At 39.6% G+C, this 25,615-nt stretch overlaps 2 protein-coding genes across 8 annotated transcripts in view; one reads left to right on the top strand and one right to left on the bottom strand.

Moving 5' to 3' along the window:
• The window catches only part of NBEA (neurobeachin), an 831,523-nt gene that overhangs the window by 235,938 nt on the left and 569,970 nt on the right, over positions 1 to 25,615 (bottom strand). For all 7 annotated transcript variants that reach the window (XM_039530859.1, XM_039530876.1, XM_039530902.1 and 4 more), the window contains one exon: positions 10,740 to 10,876. In XM_039530859.1, coding sequence (XP_039386793.1) covers positions 10,740 to 10,876 — 137 coding nt within the window. The remainder of the gene's footprint in view (positions 1 to 10,739; positions 10,877 to 25,615) is intronic.
• Positions 6,480 to 8,564, top strand: MAB21L1 (mab-21 like 1). Its single transcript, XM_039530923.1, has one exon. The coding sequence runs from the start codon at positions 7,030 to 7,032 to the stop codon at positions 8,107 to 8,109; it is 1,080 nt and encodes a 359-aa protein (XP_039386857.1). The 5' UTR covers positions 6,480 to 7,029; the 3' UTR covers positions 8,110 to 8,564.

Here is a 25,615-nt window from a genome sequence, read left to right as displayed (position 1 = left end):
GAATGTAAAAGCTTTTCAAGACAAATATAAGACACACAGGTAAATTTTTAGATATAGTGCATTTCATATTTTACGTGGAATTAACTCTCAAAAATTATCCCACTTAAGCATAGAATTCTGTGTGGGATCAAGGCCTAACTGTAAACCTTGAGAAGACCCATTGGATTTCAATGAGAATAATCACATATTTACTGTCAGGTTTCAGAGTAGCAGCCGTGTTAGTCTGTATCCGCAAAAAGAACAGGAGTACTTGTGGCACCTTAAAGACTAACAAATTTATTTTAGCATGAGCTTTCGTGAGCTGCAGCTCACTTCTTCCATTCTATGCATCCGAAGAAGTGAGCTGCAGCTCACGAAAGCTCATGCTAAAATAAATGTGTTAGTCTTTAAGGTGCCACAAGTACTCCTGTTCTATTCACATATTTACTGTTAAGCAAATATGTGTGCACAATCAGGGTCTTTCTAAGGTTCAATTAAATGTATTTATCGTTCATGACCAATTCCCTCAGCCATCTGCATCCACATTATTCTGGGGAAAAACATGTGGAATCTATACACTAAAATATTACAATGAATTACCAGTTTCTCAAGGCTACACTAAAATATGTAAAGCATGTATTCTTACGCCTAAATCTAGATTAAGTGAGTTGCACAGAGGATTACCATACTTGACCTATATATTGCAAGGTGAGGGAGAACAGGTTGATTCTCCAGGTAGAATGACTTGGTGTGCACATATTATTGACAGCATTAAAAATATCAATGAACACAGGCTATGACAAAATGTAGGTGAAGAGAGAGAGCATTAATAGCCGTTTTGTCTGGTTTTTAGGAATGCTGAGCACCTGCAGTTTCCATTGGCCTCTACACGGGAGTTGCAGATTCTTAGCACCTATGAAAAATACGTGATTTATGTTTGCTAGCCAATGTAAAAACAATTTTACAAAATACCTGTGACAAGGATATTTATGTTCCTGTAACACTGTTCTCTTATTTGGGTTAGACTAATAGATGTTGAGCAAACCACAGAAGGTGAATATACAAGCAGAGTAACGTCATAATATACACAATTATACATTTTTAAATGTTACTGCACTTTGGTTTTGATTTACTTACATTCTCTACTTCTTTGGTCTTTCCATCACACAGTAAATTTCAGAAATATAAATGATCAAGAGGAAAGGTTATTTTAGACATGCAGTCATTGGAAGCTGCTCATCCAACACATACAGCTTTATTCTCAAGGTCAGTGCTGAATTCTTTCAGTTGCTTAATCATATACAGCATGAAACAGTAATGAGAATTCTGCAGTGTTGGATGACCCACTACAGATGTAGTAGATTAAAAGGCGCTAATCCCTACTGATTTCATATTCCTCCCTGGGTTCAGCAGAAAAGAGCATTCTTAAAGTAGGAAACCTTTAAAAAAAATCAGTGTTGGATTGCTTAAATAAAATCCTGTGTACTGAGAAATGTCTGGTTTTGATGAAGCTGATATAGAAGTGAACCAAATGAATAATACAATGCATTTCTCCTATATGAAAGTTTCTGCAGTTTCCAGCGAAAAGTGCAACTTGCAGTTGTGCAAAATGTGTGTTTGCTCTTGAAATATAAAATGATAGAGAAAACAAATTAATACTTGTTTTTACATAAGAACATACAAAACAGGGAAATTTTAAATTTTAACATTTTTTTCTTGTAATTTCCAGGATGACAAAGTCCAATACTGACAAGATCATTTATATTAATTTTGAAAATTTATTTTTAGTGAGGGGAATAATACATCAAATTGTGCTATTAAGATTCTTTAGCAGTCACAATTGTAATGAATAGCTTGTACTGTAAACATTCAATTCTAATTGATTATTTTTCATTTCAAAAGATTATTATTATAAGGCTCTGCACAAAACTGCATACCATTTAATATAATCAAAGGGAAAATATTTGTATACATACATTCATATATAAAACCTATTTGCTATATAATAATGAGTATTAATGTCATTAACATGAAACTTTTGGGGAAACTATAGGAACTTTTTCCTTGTTAAATTTACTCCTTTGTTTTATTCTTTCCTGTGTTTGAAAACGAAGTCAACAGTAAATAAATAAATAATAAAGTACCTTCAAGTTATATTACAAGAAAAGATTCTTCCTATCTGATTTTATATAAAGTGGCATCTAAAGCAAACCCTCCAAAAATGTGTGTATACTTTATCTAGTGTAAAAACATAAATGTATTGTGGCTGGCAGGATGATACAGATAAAATAGCCAGGGTGCATTAAAAAAAAATTAAGAGCCAAGAAATCAGATACGTTCAATCAGCCTTCAAACCTACTCCAGCAGCAGGGATAAATAATTTAATAAACTCAACTTCATATTCTTTTTCTCTCTCTAATGCAATAAACAGATATTAAAAAAATAAAATTTTACATTCATGAATAGTTGTGTGTAGAATCACAACTATTATATAAGAAGAGATACAAAGAAATATCAATATAAGCACTTAACATATGTGCTTGTACATTCTAGCTAACCTATACTTTTTTTCCTCACATGAAAGAACAGTATTGCTGAAATTTATGATCTGGCAACTGAAATTTTCAAATTAGGTTTACTGAAACACAGAATACCTGTATTCACACATTTTTCAATACAATTGGGCTTTTTGGCTAATAAGAGGACTGCCTAAGCAATACATTTTGAAATGTCTAAATGTAAAATGCATTTCCAGCAGATGTGGTAGTAGTGGGTAGACCTAAGTAATTAGGAAAAAATACCTAGAAAACAGTAATTTGGGAAAACTTACCTCTCTATTTCATAGGCCTCCAACTCCCAACATCACAAATGATCAATCATCATGTTAATGAGATGATTTTAATCTCACTCTTCCAGTATAAATCATTATATCTAAAAATAAAACTGAGTGACAGAAAAACCCACTCTATAGTTTTATAATTTACTAAAACCACTGCATTTTAAATATAGGATTGCAAAGTGAACAAACTCAGATAAATGCTCAAAAAACATTCGTAAAATGAACAGATTTTACCATGCCAACAATTAAAGGGTTCCTTCATTCATGGATAAAACTTTAAACTGGTGCAATGAAATTAATGGCAGGCTTTAATAATAAATGCAACCTATGTAACAATAAATTTTATGTTTTTGCATATTTGCAATGATCACCAAAATGTGACTACTAAACATAATTATGTAAATTGCTCACTTGCTTTTAGGTAAACCTTTACATTTTATTTTAAAACTTTTGATTCAGGAAAGATACAACTTTAATTTTTAACAGATTGTACTAAATAATTAGCAAATTAGCACACTGGCTGAAAGTTCAAGAAATTATTTTGTTTTTAGAAATAGCAAAAATCTCTCGCTCTAAAATATAACTTTAATTTAACTGAATTAGTTGGCAGATGAACTAAATTAAATGGAAGGACTTTGGAGTATGTGTCATCTCCCCAGAAAGGGGCAGTTACCATGACAAGGATGGAGGAAAACACATGCCTTTGCCTGAAGTGTTTAACTTTCAGTTTTAAACAATGATGTCTTAACTCCACCAGAAGGATTTATTTTTTAATTGTGTGGAAACAGAGTCAAACAAAAACGAAGTCAATTATTTTTACATTTTCAATGTCTAAAAGAAGTCACTGTGTCCCACACCAGCCAGGACTAATATTTTGGGGCAGCTACTAGTAACAGTGATAACATATCTGCCTGTGTTCTTTTGTGCTGGTTATTGTCAGATCCAGATGCCCAATGGGAGAACGAGATGAAGTAAGAAACAATTCAGCAAGTTCATTTTTCTTACTAAGGAAATCGCCGGGAGCTGACTTCACTTTGTCGGAATAGGTCGACTTGGCCTACAAATTTCCCTGCAGCTTCGCACTGGGCTTTCTTCTCCGCAAGTCCCAGACACAGTTAAAGAGCACTCAAACGCACCAAAGAAAGCCTGCCTACGGTTTCACTTCGGACCCGCTCCTCCTCCGATTCAAGTCAAACTGGCCACTGTCCTCAACGGAGCTGGATCGGGCCCTTGGAAGCAATTAGGCAGAATGGAGCGTCTGGGAATCTCCCCCACCCCCAAGCATGTTTGTGCCTGTTCCCGCTGCAGCCTCTGTTCACAAGAAGCTCTCCTGGGAACCGATGGGGGTTGACCTGAGCAAGGTGGGTGGGATGGGGGGTCCTCCATCCGTGCAGCCGGGTCCACCTGGCCACGTGTGGATTGTATAGCCAATACACGTGGGGGTGGGGATTGCGGCACATGCAGCACTTGCATTACCCTAACTGTGCATAAAGACCTCAGGCTTCTTCGTGATAGCGGGGTGTTCTCTCTCCCACGCACACAGCTACGCGTTACATTGGCGCATTAAAGCTGAAACTCTACATATTAGTGGAGGTAGTAGCGCAAACACAACCACCGCCACCAGGATGCGAACAGGGGCGGGGGGGGACTAAACATAATCGCCGCAGGAGACGGCACAGCGGAGATCAGAAAGCATCGTCTGCCCCCTGAATTAGGCCAGGGCATGTACCAGGGTGTGGGGAGGGCAGAGGGGCGACCGCGTGTGTGGAGACGAGGAGGATACATTGGTTAGTGATGTGAGGGGTGAATGGGGGGCAGCTGAACTACCCATTCCCTGGGCTGCAGCAGGCGGCAGCTCCGCTCCCGCCTTCTCCACTTGCAGAATGAGCCGCAGCAGCGTCAGGCTCTCGGACCCGGGAGAGTGGCCTCGTGGGGATTTCTTATTTTCAAAGCGCAGTTGTTGAGAGAGCACCGGGGCAAAGCATTTTGCTCCCAAGCTATATGGCTAACACTGGAAATAATACCCAGCCCGCTCAGCAGAGAGTCAGAGCCTGCTTGCTCACCAGCCCGGTTTTAGTCCCCTGGACATGACACTTTGGATGAAGTGAAGAAAGCTGAAGAATATGGAAAGTAGCTATTCTTTATAAAAATAGCAAGAACGTGCTGCGGGCACATTAGGATGCAATTGAGAAGAGGAAAGCTACTTAAGGGTGAGCTGATGTCTGCAGTTACTGGGTTAGGAGTCTAAAGACAAGCCTGGTTTCATTTTATTCGTGCGTAGAAAGTTACAGAGGGCCCATTAAATTCTTCATCTGGATTAATAGTCCCCGAAATACAGGAGCGTCTGCACTAACGCTACATCGAGCAAGCAAAGCACAAAATAAACTCTTCTACACCTTTGATACAAACTTTGCCGCATTAATAGGTTAGTGACAGGAAAACGTTAATGGCACGTAAATCATCTCTCTGCGACGATAGATGTTTCTTAGAAAATAATTTCAAGGGCCAGTAAATTTAAAAATTAAGAATCTGAGTCATAAATTACAATTTCTTAAAGACACTAGAGGAAAGAGCGTGTGCTATAAATATAAACCGTGTTTCTTCTTAAAGCAAAGCACGGAAGATGCTGCGAAATATGTTTGTCGTTCCAATCTTTGCAAACAGGAGGACCGATTACTGAAACTTAAGATACTAAAGAAGAAATTTGTTTAATTATATATCACACACACGAAAACTCAGACTGTCAGATTACTTGTCTACCAGCATGTCTGCACTCGCTAATGTCCCTCCCGTGTGCACATTTATTAAAACACAGCTTGCAAATAGAGTTCACATTAAAATAAACTGTCCAGATAAGGGGATTAATAGATATTTATTTTGCAACAATGTCCAGAAAGGCATCTGAACATATATGGCGTTGCAATATATTGGAGACATATCCAATATAAAAATGAAGCTAAGCGCTAGCAAATAGGATTTACACTAAGTATCTGCTACTTCTGAGACTGAATATGAAAATAAACTGTTAAATGCGTTTAGCAAGATTTCCTTCATAGGTTACAAATATATATAAAAAACAGGCAGAGAGAATGCAATATCTGCATAACCTTAAAATCGATTATACCCCGTCAGAACATCCTTTAAAACAATTTAATTAGCGGGTGCTGTGTAATATTTTATTCCTGCAAACACTACATTGCCGAGAATCTATGGCCTTGTACACTGGCCAATTCGTGAGAGAAAATCTTCTGACCTGTAATTACAGACAACTATCAGGAGAAAAGGACATCATGATTTGACGCCAAGAGCGAGTTAATGAATTTACGTATCTGTTCTTTACAGACTAAACCCCCTTATATAGCTCACTAGTTGATGGATGCCCATTAATACACCTGCATTCACATTTCAGCCTTAAGGAGACAAACAGGGATTTAGTGCAGAACACCACAGTTTTGCCAAGTCCTTTCAAAACATCAATACACTTCAAGTTACACCAAAAGGCCAGAGATTCTTCTTGATTTCCAAATGTATAGGTGGCTTGGGTGGTTTTCTGACAGCAGCCACCTACCTTTAGTTGGTGTGTACATATATACATGTATATATAGCCAAGAGACGGATTAATTAGCCGGGTTTGAGCTGAAGGAGGCTGCAGTGACGAGCCCAGTGGCGATTGGCCGCCCGCCTGCCTGGCCCTGCCTTTATAATTTCCACACGAGAGCATCTGGGCTCTTATACTAACCAACAGCCAGCTTCTCCTGACACATACACACACACCGACACCCTGCACTTTTCCCACCATCTGATTAACAGCCCTGCACACACACAGTGATTTCTACAGGAAAACATAAATACACACGAAGAGGGTTTATTATTTTGACTACTGGAAGCCTTGCTGTGTCTCAGTTCAACTTTTGTTTTTATTGCTGCCGGGGAAGTGCCGATCTCAATGCTTTGCTCTCACTCAATGGTCCTTTAAAAAAAAAAAGAAAGGAAAGGAAAATATCGCTCCCCCCTTCGAGGCGGCTGATCTAAAAAGGCAGGAAGAGAGCATCTGAGCAGCAGTTGCCACAGCGTATTTTGAAAGACATTTGTTACGTTTCAGAGCGCTGCAGCCTGTTTCCCCTCTGAAGTTGGCTCCAGCTTTAGCAGCCGCATTGGATCCCACAGCTTATTGCGAGACTCCGGTATACAATCCGGATCTCTGCCCCAATATGATCGCGGCCCAGGCCAAGCTGGTGTATCATCTGAATAAATACTACAACGAGAAATGCCAAGCCAGGAAAGCCGCCATCGCCAAAACTATCCGAGAAGTCTGCAAAGTGGTTTCGGACGTACTAAAGGAAGTGGAGGTGCAGGAGCCGCGTTTCATCAGCTCTTTGAACGAGATGGACAACCGCTATGAGGGCTTGGAGGTCATTTCTCCCACAGAGTTCGAAGTGGTCCTTTATCTGAACCAAATGGGAGTTTTCAACTTTGTGGACGACGGCTCTTTGCCGGGCTGCGCCGTGTTAAAGTTAAGCGATGGGCGCAAGAGGAGCATGTCCCTTTGGGTGGAGTTCATCACGGCATCCGGTTACCTTTCTGCTCGCAAAATCCGGTCCAGATTTCAGACTCTGGTGGCCCAAGCCGTGGATAAATGCAGTTACAGAGATGTGGTAAAGATGGTGGCTGACACGAGTGAAGTGAAACTGAGAATTAGAGATAGATATGTCGTGCAGATCACTCCGGCTTTTAAATGCACAGGGATCTGGCCAAGGAGTGCTGCCCACTGGCCACTTCCCCACATCCCCTGGCCGGGACCCAACAGGGTAGCAGAGGTCAAAGCTGAAGGATTCAACCTTTTATCCAAGGAGTGTCACTCTCTAGCAGGCAAGCAGAGTTCAGCCGAAAGCGATGCCTGGGTCTTGCAGTTCGCAGAAGCGGAGAACAGACTGCAGATGGGCGGCTGCAGAAAGAAATGCCTCTCTATCCTCAAAACCTTACGAGATCGTCACCTGGAACTGCCGGGACAACCCCTGAATAATTATCACATGAAAACTCTGGTTTCATACGAGTGTGAAAAGCATCCCCGTGAATCGGACTGGGACGAGTCTTGCCTGGGCGACCGGCTCAACGGGATTTTACTGCAACTCATTTCCTGCCTTCAGTGCAGGAGGTGCCCACATTACTTCTTGCCCAACTTAGACCTGTTTCAGGGAAAACCTCATTCAGCCCTGGAAAATGCAGCCAAACAAACTTGGCGACTGGCTAGGGAAATACTCACCAACCCGAAAAGTTTGGAAAAACTTTAGAGGACAATTAAAATATGGGCCTAACCGATTAATCTTCTGATTTTCAGATAAAGTTTAAACTTCCTGTTCAAAAAGTCAAATATTTCCACTTGAGAATGCTAATAATATTCTCTTTAAAAGGAATATTGCTTAGGCTCTTCACACACAGACACACACTCACAACAGCAAACACTATGACATGTCTTCGTCACAGTTTTGAAATTCCCCCTGAAAAATGTATCTTAACACCCGGAAACAAATTCGGCTGTAATTTAACATGATTGTGACCATTCTGCCTAGAAACGGCACCAATGGATTATAACAAAACCCGGTATTTTTATGTAAATCCCTCTGTGAGTAAAAGCTATTTGGATATGCCATCTGAACAAAACCCTAATGTACATTTTAATTTGTATCAAATATTGTGATCTCACATTGTCTTTGAAATTGTGGATGTTGGTGTTTTGTGATTTGGTGAACAGAAGTTAAATTGCCATTTCGGATACTTCAGGACATTTTCTGCTAAAGAAGATACCATTTAAAAAGGTAGATTTTATCATGGTACTTTTGTTAATTGTCTTTTGAAGTGTCTGAACTTAAAAGTTTACATTTTTCGTTTCATATATATTGCTTGTTCTATTTCTAACATTCCATAAATATACTTGAAATGTTATTTAAATATATTCAAAAGAAATTTGGATTCTGCTTATATAATAACGCTTGAATATTGGAATTATATATTTGAAAAATGCACTTGAAATACACTGGATAATGACTTTTTGTGATTTAGATTTTAATTTCTGTTGCTGATTTTATTTAATTACAAGCTAATAAATGAAGTAAAATAAATATTGTTAAGCGTTTCAAAACTGCATCAAGTTTCCTATGTGAAAATCAGGCCAATGTAATGTTTTGCAAATCATACAGAAACAGCCCTTTTCCTACTAATAGTTTTGTAGTAGAAGAAAATGTTGGTGTATCATATGCACCACAATTTCGTGTGGTAATTAACAGAGCAACACTTTCTACAGGCATCAGAAAATAAATTTACTTTTGAAAGATTCACTGTACCTTACTAGGTTAATGTTTCTGCATTGTTTTGAACAGTACTGAGGAAACAAAATATAGCACTGAAGCAAAGGCCACTGAATGAGCAATGAGTCTGATTCCTGACAAAAATCAATATTTTGGAGCAAGTAGTAATAAAGAAGAAAGCAAAATTTACAGGTGAAAGGGTCAAGCCAGCAGCAATAAAATGAAGAACAATATAACTTCCCACCTACAAATCCACTATGGATGTAACAAGATTGCAAGTTGCATCTGTAGAAATCAACTCTCTGTGTTCAGAGGGTATTCAGAGAGAATAGCATGTGCACACCCATAAAACTGTAAGTGATTACAAATTGTCTGTTCATACTCCAGCATATGATTATTCAGAACGTATGTGTCTAAGTATTTTAAGATTAAAATACAAAATAATATACACCAAAAATAGCACCGTATATCATTTACTTAGTATTTTAATAGTCAACAAGTGCTGAACTAGGCAAATTGCCGATATAATGTCCAGTTGTAAGAACTCATAGTAGGTAGGTATTAGTGAAACCGTTACAATGGCTATTGTGCAAGAATCTTTTTTTTATTTAGTTCTACGAGCACGTTCCTCAATGTCAGAAATTATTCCTCAATAGAAAACCCACTTTATTAAAACACGTTTTCAAAAGTGATAACTGCATTTTTTAAAAAGTTATAATTGAAAATAAATTACAATGAAGGTCTTTTTGCAAGAAATAATATTGGAGTGACTTTTAAAAGCATCTTCTGTTTCCCCCTCCCCCCACTTAAGAAACTGGTAAAATTGTTTTGTGAATAAAGCAATAATAATAATAAGTATAAACTACATGTCAGAAAGGTGACCAATAGATCTCTATAACAATTCCCCACCACATCCCCCACCATATGTATGCTCGACTTAAAAAAAATCGGATTCAAATTTTTATTCTCAACGCTAATACAGGTCAAATATATGTAAATCGTTCTTAAATTGATTGGATCTACTTCTCTTGCAGAGGTCAAGGTGTTTCGTGATATTAAACAATGCAAAAAATTAGATATTTCCCAAGAATCAGCTCGTGTTCAGGCCCACGATAGCCATTTTCTTTTTCAAAAAGAGACTATTAATTTCAGTATTTGAACAGATAACATTTATTAAAACGTGCAGCATTTTCCTATTTGGAAACTAACGTTCTTGAAATAAAAGGATTCTATAAAATCCACTGCAAGAGAAAAGCCCATCACTGTGTCTTAGGGGACCGCAATCTGGGACCGCTGTTACCTCAAGGGATTTCAGAGCAATTGGCTTAACTGCTAAATCTGCCCATGTTCATACAAAGGCATTCAGAGAAAGATTGTTAAAAATGCGCACGCTGTAAGTAATAGAGGATTTGCCATCATTAATACATTTCGCTTTTTAATAAAACACAGTAAAAGCCCACAGGAGTAAGAGGCGTTTGTGGGGAGGAGGGGACCTTCCGCACCCTAGGATGTGCGTTCCGATTGTGTTCTCCGGGCAGTGTTTCACATACAAATCGCGTTCAGACCATGCAGACTGTAAACACAACCCAGCCCACGAGGAAACGCACTCTACTCACTTTGGGGTCAATCTTCTTGAAGGCCGGATCATCCTCATCCACCTCGAAGTAGATTTCCGTGGTGGTGATGGAGAGGGTACCTTTGGCCACCACCACAGGGGCGATGAGCTGTGCCGGCGTGCTGAGAACCACCGGGCCTGCAAGACAAGGGCAGGGGAGTCAGGCCGTAGCAACTCCAGCCGGCCCTCCCCCATTCCTTACTGAATGCAGGCGCCCAACAATCCGCCTAATAAAGTCCATTTGGAAGTTGCTTTATGTCTTTCTTGCCAGTGCTCAGCACTCTGCTCTCTCGTGAATAGTCTGACAAGAGTTTGTGAGCGGTAGGGTGAGACTCCGAGATGAATCAATGACCAAAATACATAGGGGGGGGGGGGGTAGAATGAAAAATTACTGCCCTCAGAAGCGGGTTCCTTCTCCTTTCATGACCTTCTTATTCCTGATTAACACCAACACTGTTTAGATACAGGAGGCTGCAAGTAGCAGTGACACGTTACAATTTGTTCTCAATAAACAGGGTCAGCCGGTTCAGGGGAAGGGAGTCCCAAAAGCTCATAGTTTCCACAAAGTCTGGGGATTCATCTCTAGATAGCTGCGCTTTCCTGGGAAAAGCAAATACCGCCGTCTGTACTTTTTACAGAAGCCGAAAACATTCCCTTTCATTAGTGTTAACTCCGAGTCTACAGCTTAAACCAAAAGACATCACAAAAGAAAAACAAATAGCCCCATGTGATGTCTCAAAAAGCAGTACCCGACGTTTTATACCTTTCCAGCAAGATTTTTATTTCAATCTCATCGCTAAGAACTTTTAAAATAATCATACCAGAACATTTTACACGAAATATCATTCTTTGCGAGCCGTGTGTGTATTGAGGAATGGGGGTGGGGTAATTTGTATTCTAACTGCCAGCCTTTACGGCGCACTGCGGGAGGTTTTAATTTTAGGAAATCATTTCTGCTTTAATACAAAGAGGCTCTGATCTTTAATCCGAATTCAGTAAATCTGCCGTTAAACTGCTAATGTGATTTAGGAAGCTCACTTATTTTAAACAAAAATAGATTAAATATAACATTCTCTTACAGTCCACAACTAACTTGCAGGGGAAATCTATAGCTAGACACATGAGGGATAAATAATACAGGCTTACTCGACATTTTGGAAACTCAGTGAAACCAAGATATTTTATAGATATCCCCTTTAAAAGCTATTCATCTCAATGTAAAAAAATGATCCTGGTCATATTTATGCAGTTAAAATGTTCTGTACAAAAATCGGGATAGCGTGCAGGTGACCACCAGCCTGCTGTATTTCCAGTTGCAATCCCCAGGCACTGAGTAGACCCGCTGGGGTGAGTGGTGTTTCGGCACACTGGCACGGACAGGACAAGCTTTGGGCTTGCTCTGCACAACAGCACCAAGGCTAACAGGCACCGGTACAATCTTCTCCTCCTCCCACAATATGTTACATACACACACACTTCACATTACTCACTTAGCCCAACTTAGTCGTGTATCAACGCATCTCTAACTGTCAGGTGAAACACCCAGTTTGAGACTGTATTGCACAATGTATTGTCATTTCCTTTGCAAAATAAATGAAGGGGAAGGCACGGATTATTGTGTGTACAAGAGGGAATCTAAAACTCTCTGTTTCACTGACAGCTTTCAGCAGCCCAGTGTGGCAGGCTAGATAATATTGATACAAACTCTAGTTTCCCTTCAGTTCATTGTTTTCTATCTCCTAATAAACCAGTGTGGCCGCTTGACTCCAGTCAGCTGATCTGAATCACATGCCGCGGGTTTGCTTTGCTCCTGTCCGCTTTTAGCCTCCATCTTCTCTCCGTTATTCTGCTGTGGGAGCCGAGCCCAGCCGCGCCGCGCCGCTAGGAAACCTGGCCTCTCTGCAAAGGGCAGGGTGATCGATCTGCAACGGCGCTTTAAAGGCTCATCAATCTTAATCTAGGTTGCTCAAGTAATTATGCCCGATTCTGTTGTACGATTACAAGTGGATTTGGGTTTCTATTCCCTAGGCTCCTCTTCTTTGTGTTTATAGGAGGAGGATCTATCTATATGGACAGCAGCTCCCTGCCCTGCAGAACCACTTGCCCTCTTAAACAGACCATTCCCACCCCTATTTTAACCCTTACCCAACAGTACCACCAGAGCAGCCGTGTTGCCCTCCCTACTCATTATGCTATACACACAGCAATGGGTTTACGGGCCTTTGTGCTAAAAGAAAACTGCGTTAAGATGATGCATATTGGAAACAACTTGATATTCTATCATTTTAAGGAGACATTAGTGGGCCTTACTGAATCCCAGAAGGAAGATCATCTGTTTAATCCAATTACCTCTCTTTCCCTTGTGTTATGTGAATAAAATAAAAACAAAGTTACTAATATTTAATGGTCAAAAGGCCAAAGCCTATAACCAGAAATCTACAAGGACAATAGGGGAACATCGTGAGTAGATTCCTACGGGTACGTGTGTGACTCTGTGTGTGTGTATATATACACACAGAGTCACACACGTACCCGTACACACACACACACACACACACACACACTCACGTGCTACAAGACAGGAGGGTTTCACTTCCAAGACTGTGATTTAACTCAGGGATCAGTGAATTTCAGATTTTTTTTTCCAGAGAAGGACTCAGAGCTCCTTAAACGGTAAAGTGATTTTGACCAAAAAATAGTGCAGCTATATTCAAACGACATTCTACATTTGTAGAAACGTAATACAAGTGAGCTATGCAAATACTGTTACGAATAACCGTTATTGTATTTTCTAAGGAAAACGGATAATTTTCATGAAATATTTTTCCTTCCACAGAGAAGATGAGCGCTTCCTCTGAATAAAGTGTAAGGGATTTCTTATTTTGTTACAGGGAACAAAGATTTTAAAATTCCTGCAGCCGTCTCTCCTCCCTCCCCCCAAAGACGACACAATGAAATATTCAGTCTTATTAGTGTGTCATTTTTACACTAGTCCTTTGGAAATCTCCAATTACAACTTCCAATTCCATAGCACGTTTAAGGAGCACTGAGTCTTTTTGTTGTAGCCTTCAGGGAGCAAACCAGCCACTGAGAGAATACGAAATTAATCCACTACAGCTATAGAGAGAGAGGATTATGTTTTAATCCCCTTTGGGACAGTCTCTGGATTTTAAGGATCCGATATTAAAATGTTTACATAAGGCATAATCAAAATACTGCAGATTTTCCATATGGTACCCAGCTATCTGGAAGCTTTGGGTTCTTTTCCAAAACACAGGCGACCATCTAGTGAAACAATAGCGCGACACACCTGACGCCAGAAAGAGTTTGATGGGCTCATTCGGTTTTGGAGAGAGAACGAGTTACAGCTACCAATCGAACCCAATAACCTTTGGGATTGGAGAACTGTGCTTTTGGTTTGTAAGCAAATATGCATCTCAAGCACAGACATAGTAATAAAAACGCGCAGAGTAATGAACCCTCCCAGGATATACCTATATGATATGTGGGGCATTAGGAAGCAGCTACAAAAGTGAATATTGCTAAATCTGCTCCTAGTGCATGTTAAACTGCAACTAAAAACACGATGTTCCCACCTGAGCTCTGGAAAGACGGGAACTGTTTTCCTGCACTATTTCACTATACAATTTGGAGATTGTTTATGGGTTGACAGGCCACCACGCCCTGTTATCGCTAGAACAGCAGGGGAAAAAAAAGAACAGTGGAAACGCTTGTCAGGAATTTGGATGCTTAAAAAGAGAATATCTTTTCAAGTATAATTTAGTTGAACATTTCCAACCATTTTGAAGTAGACCAGGGGGCCAACAGCGTAACGGAGGAAACGCAACGAACACTTACAGTTAAGAATTCACTTTAGATCCACAGGTTTTTTAATCGGCTCACGTGTAGGACTTTCAGCCTTGTGTGTCCCCTGTGGTAGGCACGTGTGATTTACATTTCTAAAACAAACGATGTAGCGAATATACACTTTTTAAAAGTAATATTTGTTTTTCAAAAGTAAATACTCGTGGGATTGGGCGGTTCCACTGCAAACGCAGAAATCAGTATCTGTTTTTTCCCTTCGTTAACATTTTGATATACAGGGAGTTGGTTTCTTGTATTATAAGGCTAGCAACGAAGGTCAATGCAAATGAAAAGTTTTAGGAACTGAGGGATAGCTTACAATTTAAAAAACAACAACATCGATACAATTACTTCTCTGGAATCTGGCCTTTTATGAAAGCCCAACAAGAGTAACATTCTGAAATATTATCTTAAAGATTTCAGCTTTCTCAGAAGTGCTTTGAGGTGGTTGTTTTTAATGGTAAGAGCTAAAGAGAAGTTGGTGTTTACATTGCAGGTGTATTTGCTAAAATGAGAGTGCCCAATAATTCCTAAGTGGAAATATGTTTTCAGTGCACCTGTTGGATTATGAAAAAATATTTTCATAGCTGGCACAGTTTTTTTACTATTAACCTCAACAGGAACATTTGAGAGTTGAAAATAGTAGATAAAGGAAATTTAATTTGTATGTGGGTAGTTTAAATGGAAAATCTGGTTTTGTATAACTTCGAAAAGCACACCTTTTTGTATGCCATTTTAATTTGATGACCTGGTATTACATATATAGTATACAATTAAAAAAAAAGTTCTGGTATCAAAAACAGAGACATATTTTATACATATGAAATAGATTTTGCTATTTTAAAATAAAAATCCAACCTGTTTTTTTTAAATGTTGTGTTCAGTTGAAAGATGGCATCAGAAACAGTCATTTATCTGAACTGTAAATCTACTATGCTTTTCATCATTTAATTTCTTTAACTCTAAATGTGCACATGACCTAAACCTCTTAGAAATTAACTACAATTTCTAAATACAAATAATAATAATTCATGCTTTAATTGTAAAGAGCAAGTTGAGCAAATTGACAATGTCACAATTTAAAATAGTTCTAAAACTAGATATCTGAAATGGGTTCACACTTTAAAATAACTGGTTTAAAATGTGCACTGAAACTTTTTTTTAAATTTAAAAAAAAATCCAAATCCAACTATATAATCACAGAATAAAGATAGAAGCAGAAATAGCTTTAGGCACCAAATAAAAAAGAAGGGAAAGGGATTTGGAGTCAAGGGAACCAAAACTAATGAAAAAGATCTAGATATAGCTAGCTAGCTAAACTGTACAACTATAAGAAAATTTATATAACTGATGTGCAGAATTCAAAGATTTAGCCATCTTTGTTCCTATGACTTTTATAAATCTGACCCCAAAAAGCATTATCAGAAGAATTCTTCAGTCAATATCCTGAAATTTCTCACATCAGAAAGTCAGACCTCATTTATTATAAGGTCAGGAAGAAGTGGTAGTTAATTTCCACTCAATGACACTTCTTAAAAAGCTAAGGCCATCTTATAGGACATGGTAAATTCAGCACCCATTAAAAAGTGTCACTAACAGAGTTCAACACACACTAGTACTGACCAACTTGTTGATTGTAAAAATAACCAGCTTCTAAATTAGACTACTGTGCTTTCTTCTTATCTCTCAATCACCAGTAAACATTAGTTTAATCCCTCCTCCCCACTACAACCCATTATGTCTAGCGTTTGTCCTTGCCTGCAAACTGACATTTTTTATATTAAGGGTGAGGAAAGTTATATGATGCTTCTTTTTAATGGACATTATCAAGCTGAACAGATAGACTTCAAATTCTAAAGTTTGACCCAAGTTTTTTTTTTTCCATTTTTGCACTATTAAGGTACTTTAAAAAAATAATAAAGAACTACTTTTATGATCTTTCCAAAGGCAACAATGAAACAATTTTAGCATCTCAGCTCTCATGAGTAGTGTCATAACAACAAACAAATGTATTTGCATGAAGGGTAAAAAAAATTGTAAAAAAGGTTTAAATATTTCAATGGTGAATGAAGTAAACAGCAAGTAAATAATCTTATTTCAATTATAAAAAATACTTGGCATCTCTTTGAAACATGATGGGACAAATTCTGCCATACAATGTATAGGTATGTAGCTCCCATTTCAGTGAGAGCCACATATATACATCCAAAGGAAGATTTTTGTCTGAATTATATATCTTCTCGGTATTGTTTAGAGAGAAATGTAAAAATGCTATTTTTTCGGAAAATGTTGTGCTTTACGATATTCATAGAAGTATAGTCCTGTTTATATTGTTCAAAATATGGTGTAAGGCATCCATGATATAAGGCTTCATCCAGCTCCCATTTAAGTCGATGGAAAAACTCCATGATTGGATGGTGCAGGATTAAGCCACTGATGAATGAGGTCCTGGACACATGGAAAATACATTATGAAAACATGCCAAACTATGCACCTGCTGATAACTGTCCGGGTTACATCACCTGGCAAAATTCACAGCTGCAGAGCCAGGGATGAACACTGATCCTCCATTACCCAAGAAAGTATGAAGACCATCCAAAAGTTATGCAACGGACATTCTTCTGGGCTTGATGGTATTCCACCCAAGCTACTCAAAGGTGCCTTGGGGTGGGCCAGCAGACCTTCCAATGCACATAGGGATGAGTATCATGGAGAGCACTGTTGAGTTCATCTATGTACGCTGCAAGCAGAGTTCAAATGGTCACAGCAAATTTGATGTTTTTTGACGAACAGGACTCACCACCTCCTTCATGAAGTCCATGTCTTGCTTACGGATGCAAAAATGTTTTCACCGAGACCATGGGCAGTGGGTGAACCAGCCATTGGGGCAGGCTAGCTCCAAACTCCTCCCCTTCTGCCCGAGGCTTCTCCCTCACCGGAGCCCAGAGCACCCCCACTGCGGCCACCGGCCCCTCTGCCCCAGCTCTGGGCCACCCGAGCACCCCCAGAGCCCACAGCCCTGGAGCGCCGGGCAGGCAGCACATGGGCAGGGTCACACCGGGCTGTTTGGGGAGGCTCAGCCTCCCCCAATCTATGATTCTTGCCACCCATGGCTGAGACAAAGATCAGGATCTATCAAATCTTTCTATTATCTGCATTGCTATATGGGTAAGAACTTGGATCTTCTTATAGGCAGACATGGAGTGACTAGAGATTCCATATGTGCTGCCAGCACCAAATCCTGAGCATAAAGTGGTTTGACTTTGTCAAAAATTTCAGAATCTCACAGAGATCTGACCTTCCTTTAATCATTCATATTCAAATCAGCACTGCATGCTTGTCAGCCACGTCACTAGAATGGACAAAAACACCCCAGCCACACCAGGCTCTAGAAAACTCTACTGATTCATGAAGGGTTGTGTGCCCTGATCCCAACTGGTTCTGCCCATGCAGCTGTCTCAGAGATTTGTGGATTTGCAGGATTGTGCCAGATCTGAGAACTTTACTACATGATGCCTGGTGCGGCACCATCAACCATGGTGACTCTGGCTAGCACAATGGTTCTCAGTAGACTGTGTGTGTTTAATGATGATCATCATGCCTATAGTGTGCTGAGCTCACTTCAATCAGGCACTCTTTCCCCACCACAGTGGAAACAACCAATGGCTTGTCTAAAGGATCACCACTTCAACAATTTATGGGGCCTAGCTGAAGTATGTTTTGTCCCACTGATGCAGTTAAAGCATGGTTCCAATTTGTGTGTAGATGAGATCTTAACAATGTCCTTGAACTAAGCTAAAGCCTTGAACAGTTCACATGGACTTAACACAGTTCAAGGACATGGTTAAGATTCTGTCTCAACTGCTGCCAGATGATCCTGTATCAGTGATTGCCAAGACTGTACTTAATCATTTGCATGTGGCGAGGAGCTTGTAACTATTCAAGATTTGGAGCTCACTGTCATGATTCATACATTTATCACCTCGAGATTAGACTAATACAATGTGCTCTGCATGAAACTTCACCTTAAAACCATACAGTAACTGAGGCTGGGACCAAAAAAGAGCAGCTTACTTGTTGAGTAGTATTACACCAATCTTCCAAGATCTACACTGGCTGCCTGCTGGCCTCCAGGGAGAGTTAGAATATTGTTTTTGAACTTGAAACTTTGAACTAAATTATCTGGGACCTACCTATCTTTGAAACCACTTCTCTTCTTTTGTGATACTATTGCCGTTCTCTATGAGGAATAATAAAAGATGCACATCAAAAAGTGAAAAAGAAAAACTTCACCTGATTCTGGGAAAAGGGAGCATGGCAGCCAAGGTGGCATCATGCTACACAGCAACCTGCCCTGGATAAGAAACTGAATCTCATAACAAATGGACACAGGATCAAACACCTAACATACCATGTAGCAATAACTTTGATGGGTTGTACCTGCTTCTGAAGAGCTATCTGTGGGGTCTGTCTTTTTCTTTGGCAACAGTAGTATAGCTTGTCATGCCAATACGTTTACTGAATAGAATCAAACTGTGAGGACTTCAACTTTGGAATTGTGAAATAGCCCATTCCACTACCTTCTGGCCATGTGCAAGGTTTTTATTTCCTCCAGTTGTGGAGAAAGAAAGGATAAGATGGCAGAGGGATAGTATGCTAAGGGAGTGTCGGGTAATTTGACTGGTTACTAGCTGTATGCATGTTGGATTTTGGGGGAAGAAATGAGCTGTTGAATTTGTGTATGTTATATATTATGTACATGTTTGTAAAAGGTGTCAAGGGTATAATAGAGTGATTATTTCAAATTTATTTTAAACTGAAAAAGTTGTAAAAGTGCACACAATTTCCCCTTTGCGGACTAACTTTAGGGGACTGTCCATACAGCAGCTGAAATTTTACTGACAGTTGTTTTTGAACACAGTTGACACTTGCATGATTTCCTTGACCAGTGAGCACAGGGATTTTGTTGGAGACCAGTGGCAGGCAGACTGTGCTGCTACCTCCTTGTCCTTGACTACTTTTTATAAAACAATGTTCAGGAAAAAAAATCACTGTCCATACTGGTCAGTAAAACTCTGACTATAGTAACTTAACTCTGTTTAAACACAATTGTTGCTAACATAATTTTAGATTTAGGTTACAGCCCTGCAATCTAATCTGTGTAGGCAGATTCTTACACCTGCATGGAGCCCAATTAAGTTGTTGGGGCTTTGCCTGTGCAGATCAGAGTGCATGAGACAAGGCTATAGTTTGGATAGGGCCTAGACAATGCAATGACATAATGAGTACACTGAGACAGTGATTCTTGGGGAGCTGAGAGGCTTTGCTTGCTTGGTCATTTGCAGAGACAGTATTAAAACAATCCTGCACCCATCAGAACTAGGAGAATGGTGTCCCCTAGAATCCTGGCTATCTGCTAAGTAGGGGAGAGCCCTGAGGACATGAAAAGCTGTCTCTGTACCCCAACCCTGATAATAAGTCCAGAGTAACCAACTAGTCAGTTGGGAGGCAGGGGCATCAAGAAATCCAGATGCCATTTTAGGAGTTAGGGAACCCAGCTGCGTAGGCATCAGTCCACTAGGGAGCTCAGTATCCAAAATGGATGGATAAGAATACACATTTTTAGGGACGGGGTGGAGGAGAAAGGCAAGGTCAGAGGAGCTCTTCAAAGTTGTGCTTGGGAGTCATAAACTTTGACAGAATATTTTGGATAATGTGAAACCAAATTGATTAAAATGCTGAAATGCTTAAAAATAGGATGTTTCTGACATTGTTAATTTTGATATTTTCAAGTAGGAAACGGCTATACAGCAGTTCTCTCTCTCTCTCTCTCTGTAGTTTATGACTGAATTTAAATTAAACTCATGTACAAAAATTATTTCCTTCTTTACATGTTGATTTAAGGATCAAAATTTGAATATACAGCAGTCACAGACTGAAAATCTGGCTCAGTAAACTTTCCATATTTGGAACCACAAGACTAATATGGCTACAATAAAGTAAAGGGCCAATGAAAACTCTGATTGTAAGGAATGGATGAAGAAATGCAACCTGCACTGGTCAGAGTGAGAAATTGATGAAACTGAGGAAAGGGGAAATCAAAAGATGTCCTATAGTATTCGTTAAAATTGGTCAAGAGAAAGCTATATAGAGTGCATAACTTAGCAGAAGATCTGTATAGTTGAGTCCTAGTAAAGAAAATTCCGTTGCAGATTTGGGGCACAAGAGATGCTACTAACATTGAATACATTTTAAAATGCATTTCTCCCCAAATTCAGTTTACCATTATATAAAAAATACATTCAGTAAAAATCGTACTCAGGTTCTCCACCACCGAGGGTATTTATTTTTTAATGAAGCTTTGTAATCTTGTAATTGTACCCCTAGTGTGGAAGCAAGACAGTTTTTACAACAGAATCTGGCCCTATGTAAGGCTCCTAAAATCTTGTCAGAAATGTAAATGAAGGATTGAAAATATCCCTTGCAGGTTAAATGATTTACTTGTTTATTTTAGATAACGTTACATAGTTTTAACATACTAGAACTTTTGGAACTGTTCCAATTTTCTCTCAACAAAAACAATTTTAATTGGAAATTGCTCAAAATTGTAATGATGTCTGTGATTGTGACTGAAACGAGACAAACAAGTAATTTTGCATAGGCCACCAAATAGATGTTAACTTTTGCTTGCTATCAATCTCATCTGGATTTGAACAGATCTGGAAATGAAAGGCCCTGTATCTCATTAATAATTCTACAAGCTGTCCAATTCCCATGATCCAACTTATTTTTCATAGCCCAGGGCAGGAAGTAAATGCATCCACTATGGGTATGTCTACACAGCGAATAAAAACCTGTGGCTGGTCCATCCCAGCTGACTTTTCCCTCTGCATATATTCTTGGAGCCTCATCTACTCCCATCTTTATTTCCTCTCTCTCATTCATGCCCAGATATTACTCACTATTTAGAGACTGGTCAAAAATATTGCCTGAACTACTTTGTCTGTCTGGTCCTAACTGTTAGTTCTGAAAGGTTACAAATGCCACATTACGATGCAGCTGAAATGTATGCACATCATGGGACAACTCCCATGAGTAGAGTACCAGCATTGAGGGGTATAGCTTGTTCTGAAAGGATAGGTATGGGAAAAAAAGAGAAGTGTTGCACTGTATGTCAAGAACGTAGACACTTGCTCTGAAATCCAAGAGAATGTGAGGGACAGACGTATTGAGAATCTCTGGGTGAGGATGACAAGGGAAAAGAACAGTAGCGATGTTATGGTGGGGGTCTATTACAGACCATCAAATCAGGAAGAGGAAGTGTTACAACAGGTAATAAGATTAGCTAACATACATGAGCTAGTATTAATGGGGGATTTTAACCGCCATGATATCTGTTGGAAGATTAGCACAGCAAAACATAATTTGTCCTGCAAATTCTTAGCATGTGTGTAGGGGACAACTTTCTGATTCAGAAAGTTGAAGAAACAACTAAGAGGTCATCCATTTTGGATCTGGTTTTGACCAACAGGGATGAATTAGCTGCGAATGTGAAGGTGGTTGGAAACTTGGGAGGAAGTGATCATGATCTGATAGAATTCAAGATCCTTTGGAAAGGAGGGCATGAGAACAACAAAACAAGGATGCTCGACTTCAGAAAGGTCGATTTTAACTGACTAAGGCAAGGTCCAATGGAAAGACCAATTAGGAAGAAAAGGAGTTGACAGGGGCTGGCAGTTCTTAAAAGATGTAATACTAAAGCTCAACATCAAGCTAGTCTGATGCAGAGGAAAGATAGTTCAGTGGTTTGAGCATTGGCCTGCTAAACCCAGGTTTGTGAGCTCAATCCTTGAGGGGGCCATTTGGGGATTTAGTTGGGGATTGGTCCTGCTTTGTGCAGAGGGTTGGATTAGGTGACCTCCTGAGGTCCCTTCCAACCCTGATATTCTATGATGAAAGAATGCAGATTGGGATAAGTAAAAAACAAATCAGAGATCTTCTGACCAATTTGACTAAATTCAAAGCAGCCGGACAATTTTGGTCACAAAGCTGGAGGAGGGGGGATACTTGCCAATACTTTGGAGGATAGAGCTAGAATTCAGAGGTATCTTGATAAATTCGAGAACTGGGCTATAGATAACACAATGCAATTCAGCAAAGATAAAAGTAAGGTGCTACACTTAGGGAAAAAAATGAAATGCACAAATACATAAAGGGGCAAAGCTAGCTTGGCAGCAGCACTGCTGAGAAGGATCTTGGAGTTGTGGTGGATCACAACTTCAACATGAGTCAGCAATGTGATGCTGTTGCAAAAAAAGAAAAGGGGGGCAACCTAAAATTGCATTAGTTTAACAGAAGCATAGCATGTAAGTCATGGAAGGTGATAGTATGGCTCTACTTGGCGCTAGTTAGGCCTCAGCTGGAGTACTGTGTACAATTTTGGTCACCAATGTATAGAAAGGATGTAGAGAAACTAGAAAGGATCTAGAGACGAGAGACCAAGATGATTAAAAGGATGGAATGCAAGACATATGAGCAAAGGCTGAAGGAAGTGAGTATGTTTAGTTCGGGAAAGAAGAGAGTGAGGGGGATATGATAGTAATCTTCAAAGACTTGAAAGACTGCCATAAAAAATAGATAAGAGTTTTTCTCTTTTGCCATAGAGGGCAGAACAAGAGGCACTGGGTTCAACCTACAGCATAGTAAATTTTTCCTGAGATTTAATCTAAATCTGCTAACTGTAAGAACAGTAGGACAATGGAACATACTGTCTAGGGAGGTTGTGGAATCTCCTTCACTGAAGGTTTACAAAAGGAGGCTGGATAGCTATTTGTCTTGGATGGTTTAGACACAACAAATCCTGCACCTTGGCAATGGGTTAGACTAGATGGCCCTTGTGGTCCCTTCTAACTTTAGGATTCATGGGACACAGAATCTTTCCAAAGGTTCACTAAGGCCAAATTCTGCCCTCAGATGTGTGCACAAGCTCTTACTGAAGTCAATGGGAATTGTATACATGCAGCAGAGGTCTGAATATATTCCTAAAACTTTAAACCCACGTAATCCAGGTGGTTTGAAATTTATTTTAATCTGTTCTCCAGTTTCTAGTTTAGCTTGATCTCTCTCTCTCTCTCTCTCTCTCTAGATATATATATTTAAAAAAAAAAGGTTGTAAAGACAATACTAATGATTGGATAATACATATTCCACATTGAAAGTATAAATTTACCATGAAGTAACATACCAATATATTTTTCATTATGAAAAAAATAATTTACTTAGAGAAAAACAAATTATTAGTAAATTTGCATATTTAAGCTCCTAGATGAAATTACAACATTAGAAAATGGAAAAGAAAAAAAAAACTACTAAGGATACAGAAGAGTTAGGGATTATCACTTAACTACAACTGGTTTGATTGCAATACCATTGATTAACAATTTATTATTAGAAACTGGCTACAATAGACTGGACTATCTTAGTCATTAGTTCTCACAAACATGTGACTTGCCTCTTGAAGTGAATGGTCTGGGAAGGAAAGGAGCTAAAATTGAAACAGAAAACGGTAAAATATTTAATATGTAAATACTAAGAAAATAAAAACAAAAGTTTTGATAATTGAACACGCCACAAAATCCTGTTAAAATACTCCTGCAATTGAAAATCTTGAGACAAAACACAAATTTTCTTTGAATCCATCATGCACACAAAATGAAGTAATTCTGTGTGAGCAATGAAATCCACTACATCACTGCTATTAATTAAAACCGAAAACAAATACTCTTAAGAAGATTCAATCTAAGTTATCCTCATTGTGACATATGGAATACTAGGCTTATCTAATGACTAAGATCCAGAATGCAATTATTTAAAAAATATGACATGTCATATGTAATGTATAGAAGTATGTTCTATAACAGGGATCGGCAACCTTTGGCACGTGGCCCATCAGGGAAATCCGCTGGCGGGCCAGGACAGTTTGTTTACCTGCAGCATCCGCAGGTTCGGCCAATTGCAGCTCCCACTGGTTGTGGTTCACCATTCCAGGCCAATGGGGGCTGCAGGAAGTGGCGTGGGCCGAGGGATGTGCTTCCCTGGATCTTAGTCATTAGATAAGCCTAGTTCTACTATGATTTGTGCAGTATGGTTGATGAAAAGCTATGAAGGAAAGTCTCTGGAATGAAAGATACTTAAAGTCCACTCATGTGAGTGTTTGCAAGTTTGGGCCCATAGTCAGGGTCAGCTCTGGCTTTTTGGCCGCCCCAAGCAAAAAAAAAAGGGGGGGGGCAGAGTGGCAAAGCAGGGGGGAAAAAACAAAAACAAAAACACGGCGCGGCCGGAGCAGCAAAGTGGGAGTGGGGTGGGGGGGTGAAAACAAAACAAAAACACGGCACAGCCAGAGCAGCAAAGCATGGGAGGGGCTGAGAGAGAAGGGAGGCAGCCAGCACTTCAACGGGGCACTCACCCCGCAGCCTTGACCGCCACGCCGCCTGCTGGGAGGGCTCTGCACCACTCTGGTCGGCGGGGAGGGAAGGACGCGGGCTGCCCTGCCAAGTTTGCTGCAGGGCACTCCCCTCCTCCATGCCACCGCCCCCTACAGGGTGGCTGGAGCAACGAACAAAAAAAAAAAAAGCGGCCATGCTGCCCTAGGTTTGGGCGGAATGCCACCCCAAGCACGAGCTTGCTCGGCTGGTGCCTGGAGCCGGCCCTGCCCATAGTCTGTTTCAGCTTTCCTTAGCATTTTTCAGTTTTGTTTTACTTTGAAAATCAAGATATTACAATATTTATATTTTCTGAGTGAAAAGTTTTCTAATAACTGTCTCTCTATATTTAGAGTTGTACTGTTTTAATAAAATGTGTTTTTTTAAACTGATTGAGTTAAATGTGTACAAAAGCCTGTGTGGGCACTCTTAATTCTATTTTTACTTGGTTTATATTGATTTAGTTTAACTTAATTCTTTAGTGAGTCAAGCTAAATCAATATAACCCAGGTTTAAATTGAATTCAGAGTGT

Source organism: Mauremys reevesii, linkage group 1, assembly GCF_016161935.1.
Source record: "Mauremys reevesii isolate NIE-2019 linkage group 1, ASM1616193v1, whole genome shotgun sequence".
Taxonomy (NCBI): domain Eukaryota; kingdom Metazoa; phylum Chordata; order Testudines; family Geoemydidae; genus Mauremys; species Mauremys reevesii.
Note: the sequence above shows the minus strand (reverse complement) of the source record. Positions and strands in the feature narration are given on the sequence as shown.